Raw genomic sequence first — 7,635 nt, forward strand, 5'->3', positions numbered from 1 at the left:
CCACAGACGTAAGGTTCACGACGCAGAAGGAACTGGAGATAAACATAAGCTGGGATTCCATAACATTGGTTTTATAATATCTGGATGTGGTAACTTAGTGAAGATGTTGGACACCAAACAGAGGGTTGTGATTTCGAACCCCGAGTCCACCAAGCTGCCACTGCTGGGCCCTAGAGCAAGGCCCTTAACCCTGTTGTATAAAATGAGATAAAGTCTCTCTGGATGAGGGCATCTGCCAAAACGCCATAAACGTTCACGATAAAGCGTCATCATGAGCACTGCTTATGCTGCACATTGATGAGATTATGTTTGTTTTATCTATTAAGAACATTTCAGTTTAATGTGAGAGCTGGAACTGTTCACGTGGCCACCAAGTTCTGCCCTTGCTCGTGTTTTTCCTCCTCTCTCAGCCTTGGGCTTCTAATACAGTCCTCTTAAACACACACATCAGTATAAAAGCCTTTACCACATTATAATCTGGCTCTCAGTACCCTGATTCTTCGGTCATTTTTCTTCTTCTGATGATGATGATGATGATGACGACCATCCGGAAAGATTTCCAACACAGTGTTTACATCGTAATTCATACCTCTAAATAATTACATCTAACAAAGGCCTTATAAATGTGTTAACAAAGACATGACGGTAGTTTATTTTTAAGGATGCCATTTACAGAAGGTATTATTAGTAAATCAATTGGAAATAATAAACACTTTGTGGAGTCTCCATGGAAACAGAGACCAGGAAGGTTACCAGGAGATTTCCAGGAAGCGTGAAGTGAAACGAGTGTGTGTGTGTGTGTTTGTTTGTTCACTCCACCAGTTGTTTGAGGTTTCTCGTCTTATCCGTTCACATCAGTTCGAGGTCACGTGTTAGCGACATGAGGATTTTTTTTATTTAGTTATCGCTTGGTATCGAACGTGGAACCGAACGCAGTTTAAAGATGGCTGCCTACATCATCACACCAACACAGGCATTAACACTTAGTCACTCTGACATGTTAAAGATATTTTAATTACATCATGTCCCTTGTTCTTCTTACAGTTTTCAGTTTAAAAATGACTCGTGTACAAAATGTACAAAAAGCACATAAACGGCAGAAACACGGTGCGGCGTCGACCTTCGTGACACTCGTGCTGCCAGAAACACGAGCCGTGGGTCACGACGTCAGCTGATCAAACAGGATATTTACAGACAAATCAGAAATCAGTCACTTTTGGTCAGATCTGTGATCCTTTTTGGAGATTCAGAAGTCCTCCAGAAGCTCCATAATCCTTTTCTGCTCGCTCAGCCTGTACTCCTCGTTCTTGCCGTCGCCGATGCTCTCTGCGTATTCTGCAAAACACCAAACAAATGTGATACAATCTGCGTTTTCCAAACAAGAAGTGCTTGATTTCGAGCTCTGAGATGTGCTGCGACACCGATGTATCACGTAATTGGCCGTTTCATGAGCTTGGTATAGGAGCAGTGTGTTACTATAAAGTGACGCACGGGCTGAAAGTACAACGCTTATTATTTATTTATTATTTAAAATGGAGTAAAAGCACTCGGTGCAGTGAGTGACTGAGCACGGCGTAGTCCATCATTTGAAATATGCACAGTTATGTTCAAGCTGTCAGAGTTTAGGTGCATACAAGTGCACACACACACACACACACACAAAATGCTTTAGTCTGCAGTTTCACACAGACAGGACGAGTGGAGACTAAGAGCTCTGCTTTAAAAGGCCAAATACGATTAAGAGCTGCAGCACTTAAATCTGTACCTGTGAACACACACACACACACACACTCACACACACACACCACTTCACCTTCTCTATCTGAACACTATTAATGCTGTGTTCTCTCTGACACACACTCAGCACAATGTCCACTTACCGCTTTCTCTGTTCTTATTCCTTCACCAAGGCACTTTCTAGGGGTGTGTGTGTGTGTGTGTGTGTGTGTGTGTACACATTTCCACAAATGCAGGTGTAAGTGCTGGACTAAATTCATTCATTCATCTTCTACCGCTTATCCGAACTACCTCGGGTCACGGGGAGCCTGTGCCTATCTCAGGTGTCATCGGGCATCAAGGCAGGATACACCCTGGACGGAGTTGCTGGACTAAATGATTAAAAAAAAATAATAATAAATTATATATATATATATATATATAAACACTAAGGTATGAAAATGTCTCCTTCACTATGTGTGATTGACATACAGAGGCCACACCTCCTTCTGATAGGCAGACAGGCCACACCTCCACACACACACAAATTATTCTCTTAGCCCAATCACAACTAGCTTCAAACCTGCTTAAAAAAGAAGTAAGAGTTAAAAAGAAAAAAGTCAGGCATGCTAAAGAGCACGACTCTCTCTCTCTCTCTCTCTCTCTCTCACTTGCGGTGTCTGTCTCTTTCACAGAAACACCGACTTGAATCAGATGCATATTTGCATACGGCATAAATAGCGGTGAGGAGGATAATCCCTGCTTGAGCTAAAAGGTACTGCAAACTTACATATCCCATATTCTGTCTCTCTGACACACACACACACACACACACACACACACACACACACAATTACACAGGCAGATCACGGTGAGGAACAGCCGAATGTCAGTGTACGTGAAACTCTTATCAAGGGCGAGCTCGCTCATTGATGCAGGAAGCCCGAGCCAGGCAGCGAACCTCCTGCTGTGAATCTGTTCGAAAATGAGCCGAAAAGACCGGAGACTTTTGCTTCACCACTAGCTAATTAAATTCCTAATCTCTGCAGCAACGGCGTGGTGCGATTCCTCTTTTGTCCTAGTTACACATTTGATTACACAGAGGAAGTACAACAGGACTGATGACTTGATTAACAATAAATTTGTTGTAATAAGCGCTGGCTGGGTTTTATAAAGCTGCAAAGACTCTAAACGATCTCAGCTCGCTTGCATTTTAATTTAGGGCGAATATACGAACATATACATGTAAAGTTGTGCTCAAAACAATACGCTGAGAGAAATTGTTAAACATTGATATTTATATGGAAAACAACTGATAATGCAAAATCATTTTTTTTCTAACTTAAGGATCGTGGTGGCGTGAAGTCGTTAATTATCACGTAGTTGTTTGAATCCTTTATAAAACTTAATGAATGTTTGGCCTCGTTATAAACACGTGGGTCGACACACAGAGGGTTTAACTGGCTATTAAAGGGACGTTTCCACACCTGTGACTCGCTGTGATTGTAATTAGTGTCTGAACATAAATAGTCAGTGAGTTTCTCAGCTCATGAGGTGATGCAATGACTTGGCTGGATACTGCACCATGGGGAAGATGAAAGAACTGCCAATGGACCTGCGTAATAAAGGTAGAGGAACTTTATAAAGCAGGATATAAAAAGATCTCAACACTTAAAAATGCCAGTCAGTTCTATTCAAACTCAGAAAATAAAGTTGATACTAAGCCACGGTCAGGTAGACCGAGAAAGATTTCACCCACTACTGCCAGAAGAATTGTTCAGGATACAAAGCGGGGGAAGTCGTGGCCTAATGGTTAGAGTGTCTGACTCCTAACCCTAAGGTTGTGGGTTCGAGTCTCGGGCCGGCAATACCACGACTGAGGTGCCCTTGAGCAAGGCACCGATGGGTTAAATTGGATGCACTTTGGATGGGTTAAATGCAGAGAACGAATTCTGAGTATGGGTCACCGTACTTAGCCATATGTCACGTCACTTTAACTTTAAGAAAAACCCACAAACAGCTTTGAGAGAAATACAAGCTGCTCTGGGGGAAAAAAAAAAGGGGTTGTTGTTTCAAGGAGCACAATAAAGAGGGACTTGAACACAAATGACCTGGATGGTCGAGTCGTCAGGAGAAAGTCGTTACTGTGTCCATGCCACAATAAGACCCTTCTTCAGTACACCAGACAGAACTCTCAGCTTCTGGAGCAGCGTCATGTGGAGCGATGAGACCACAACCGTAAACACTATGTTTGTTTGGAGAGAAGTCAACAATTCCTGCTGTGAAAAGTACACCATCCTCACTGTAAAGCATGGTGGTGGATCTCTGATGGTTTGGGACCGTGTGAGCGCAAATGCTGGCAGACAATTTGCATTCTTCAACACGAAAGCTGCGCGCGAGACGATCTCGGATGTTCCAACGAAGCAAAAGGCAAGGTTGAACCTCCGATGGAAAAAGCAGGAAAAGTGAAGTGAAGGTTCTGGAGGTCGTCACAGTCTCCTGACCTCAAGATCACTGAGCCACTTTGGGAAGATCTCAAATGTGTAGTTTGTGCAAGACAACCAAAAAACTTTTGCCAAGAAGAATGGGCAGCTCTACCACCTGAGAGAATTACGGAGCTCATGCACAATTATTACAGAAGACTGCATACTAACATTGATGCTAAAGGGGGCAAAACCCCATATTAACTCGAGTCCTATAAGAAATAGAATAAGTTAGTTTTGCCTTCTCACTCTTTTTTTTTTTTTTAAATAAAGGTAGACATCTTGCAAATTCTCCCAAGATTTGCGAACTTGAGCACAACTGTACATTAACAAAGCTCAGACTGGAATCTCAATCATCTAGAACACTTAGTAGAAGAGAAGCTCAGGGATCGAGCAGCGTGTGAACAGGATCAGAGCCAGAGACAGCAGACGATGGAACAAAAGGAGAAAGAAAGGAAAAAAATAAATCAGCGGGTGTATTTGATGGGTCAGTGGCTGGAGCTGCACACTTGACCCACGACATGCTGCTTGATGAAATCCTGCCTGGGAAGAAAAAAAAAAAGAAAAAAGAAAAACCCAATCACACTGACAGCATGCTGACCAGAGGAATAGTGCGCCTGCAATCAGCACTCATAACAGAGGAACAAACAAAAAGCCTCGGTATCCTCAGTATGGAACTATCACATGGAACCTTGTGGAGAACCGTCAAAAGGACCCTTGGTGTGAAACCCTGGAAGATTTCCACTGGAACCATCACATGGAACCTTGTGGAGAACCGTCAAAAGGACCCTTGGTGTGAAACCCTGGAAGATTTCCACAGGAACCATCAAATACACATTTGGTATGAAGCCTTTGTCAAAAGGAACTTTGGTATAGTAGGGAACAGCTGAACTGAACCGATGACATGACCATCAAATGGAACCTTGCTATGAATCTGTAAGTGGAATAAGGAACCATGGAATCGTGAAATGGACTGTGGAATCTTTGCATGGAATGTCAACTGGAGAACCAGAAGCACCATCAGACTCTTTTAGAAAATGAAAGGTTTCTTCAAGGGTTCTTTAGGTTTTACTGGTCAGTTAAGGGGTCATTAGCTTCTGAATTGTATTATATTTGAACCCTTTCTGTTGAGGACATACTGCTACTGTACATAGACCCTTTGAGACTTCTCCAGAAGGACAACTGAAGAACCCTTAAGAGTGTATCTTAACCCTTAAGCGCTCAAAGGAAATGCATCTTTGTGAGAGTTTTCAGTATTTATAACTGAAATGTGGGTTAAACCAGTTAAACCAGTGGCTTTCTTTCACACATTTACCAGAACCTGTGGCTTTAATACTATTTTTTTGTGTGTGCTAATGATCAGAAATCAGTTTTAGGACAGACAGAAAATCTGTGAACCTTCAGCAAAGGCTTTTAACCCTTAATTACTTGGTTGTGCGCTTGCGTCGTGTTCCATCAGCTTGAGAGTCACTTCAGGTTAAAAACGTCTGACGACTGAATACATACGAATAAGAAACTCCACTATGACCCTGTTTCCTTTTAGCCTGCCCGAATCAGAGCAACACTAATTGTCCTTTAATGACTTCCTTTCACTGTTAGCACATTTGGTTGAAGTATACCATTGACTATAAATGCACCCTGCTGCTACTCTTAACTCGACAGTGAGGGCAAAGTGCCAGCAGTACCGCTGCTCTACGGTACCTCTGTGCTGTGTGGTCCTGGCAGTGCTTTCTCTCCACAGGCCTGCTCAAGGCCACAGCTGCTACAAACCCGCAGCAGAAAATTTCAATTTATCACAGAGGTGGCAGCGATTCCACGGCGAGCCTCCCACACGCAAGCTGCTCCCCGAAAGAAAGGGAGGAAAAAGAGATGCCTTTTGCATTCACTAAAGAGTGTTTATTAAAATGTTCTTGACAGTTTTATAAAAATTGCACCTTTAAAAAAAAATATTAGTAGATCTGGAATCTACCGACGGTACAAAGACAATGAAGGTGTATAATATAAAGGACATGTTTTAATCCATCGTGGCTTCCGTCACTAACGGACAAGGTCAAAATAAAATGATAGAATTCTGAGCTTAAAGTTGAGGATCGTTTTTGTTTTTTAATCCCTCTCTCCGTTTGCCGGGTTTGATGACGGGAGGAAACGTGAAAATACACTTTAAAGTGTTAAGATTCAAAGGTACGGTCTAATCTGATGTCGAACGTTGACGGGTATGACTCCCATTTGACTGGTACCAGGTGAGTCACAGCACCACAGCATTCTGTACCCAGAATGGACCCCGGTCTGAAAAAAACATTAAGGTGAATCTAACTGCAAACATCAGACCAGACTAGAACAGGAACCAGAACTAAAGGGCCCAGAACAGCCTACGGTCTAAAGCTCAGACCTAGAATACAAAACAGGCAGAGACAAAACTTATGGTCCGAAACAGGCTGCAACCAGACAATGTTCAAAAATGGGCTCAGAACAACATACGGTGCAAAACGGGCCGAGACCCTTACGGTCCAAACCTGAGACTCTTACGGTCCAAACCTGGTTCCAAAAGGTCTAATTTGTGCTGTGACCTACAGTATTTGGGACGTTACATAACAGAGGTGTGACGTTTGGCACAGTCACATCTTACACATTAAGAAACTTAAGTAATTATGTGACAAGAATTCAGGAACTTATCTGGAAACTCCAAATATTTGAAGACTGTTCATGCTGTTCAGTCCAGTTTATATACATGAGCAAAAATGAAGCGAAAAAAATTACTCTGTCGTATAACACGTGCAACTGAATATGGAAACTGATGGTCTGTGGTTTAAAATTTGCCTTAAAAAAATATTTCTGGGGTATTAATGAATAATGCAGTTCACTTCAAAAGGTGCTCGGAGTTTATGCTAATGAGACGGCTCGTATTCGTAGCGGGAAAGACGGGGACATTTAGCTGGCCTTCTCTGCCGAGTCAAAACACCCAGATGTGAGCTTTGTGGTGTGATTAATCATTTATGACCAGCCTGTCTGAGCGCTCGCTGCAGAAAGATCAGGGCTTCTGAGGACACGTGCTCAAATGGGGGGCTTAATTACTTGAAATGGCACGACTGCTGTGATTATTCGCAGTATCTGATTCATGCTGAATCGTGACCAGCTGTGAGGCTTGTGTGTGAATCAGGACGACACAAAAACGTGCAGTGAGGACTGACCCTGACCAGAGATCAAGGATCACCAATGCTGAGGAGTGAAGAGGATGCTGATCGACACTAACTCACCTCTCATGATGTGCCGCACCATCTTAACCGAGCCGCCCCTCAGGTTCAGGATTTGATGTATTCTCTGCTGCAGCTGTGAAAATATTAATGAGACATGCACTGAATAATAAGACAGACTTAACCAGAGTGCGCTTGAGTTCTGGATTCTGATTGGTCAGAAGGTGCAGCAGCAGTTCTGACAG

At 42.8% G+C, this 7,635-nt stretch overlaps 1 protein-coding gene across 1 annotated transcript in view; it reads right to left on the bottom strand.

Annotated features, from left to right (window-relative positions):
- Positions 1–993: 993 nt before the first annotated feature.
- Positions 994–7,635, bottom strand: part of ctnnbl1 (catenin, beta like 1) — a 28,185-nt gene continuing 21,543 nt past the window's right edge. Inside the window, exons 15-16 of the mRNA XM_060894417.1 lie at positions 7,454–7,526; positions 994–1,335 (exon numbers count right to left, since the gene is read on the bottom strand). Coding sequence (XP_060750400.1) covers positions 1,247–1,335; positions 7,454–7,526 — 162 coding nt within the window. The 3' untranslated portion in view covers positions 994–1,246. The remainder of the gene's footprint in view (positions 1,336–7,453; positions 7,527–7,635) is intronic.

This window comes from Tachysurus vachellii, chromosome 19 (genome assembly GCF_030014155.1).
Source record: "Tachysurus vachellii isolate PV-2020 chromosome 19, HZAU_Pvac_v1, whole genome shotgun sequence".
Classification (NCBI taxonomy): domain Eukaryota; kingdom Metazoa; phylum Chordata; class Actinopteri; order Siluriformes; family Bagridae; genus Tachysurus; species Tachysurus vachellii.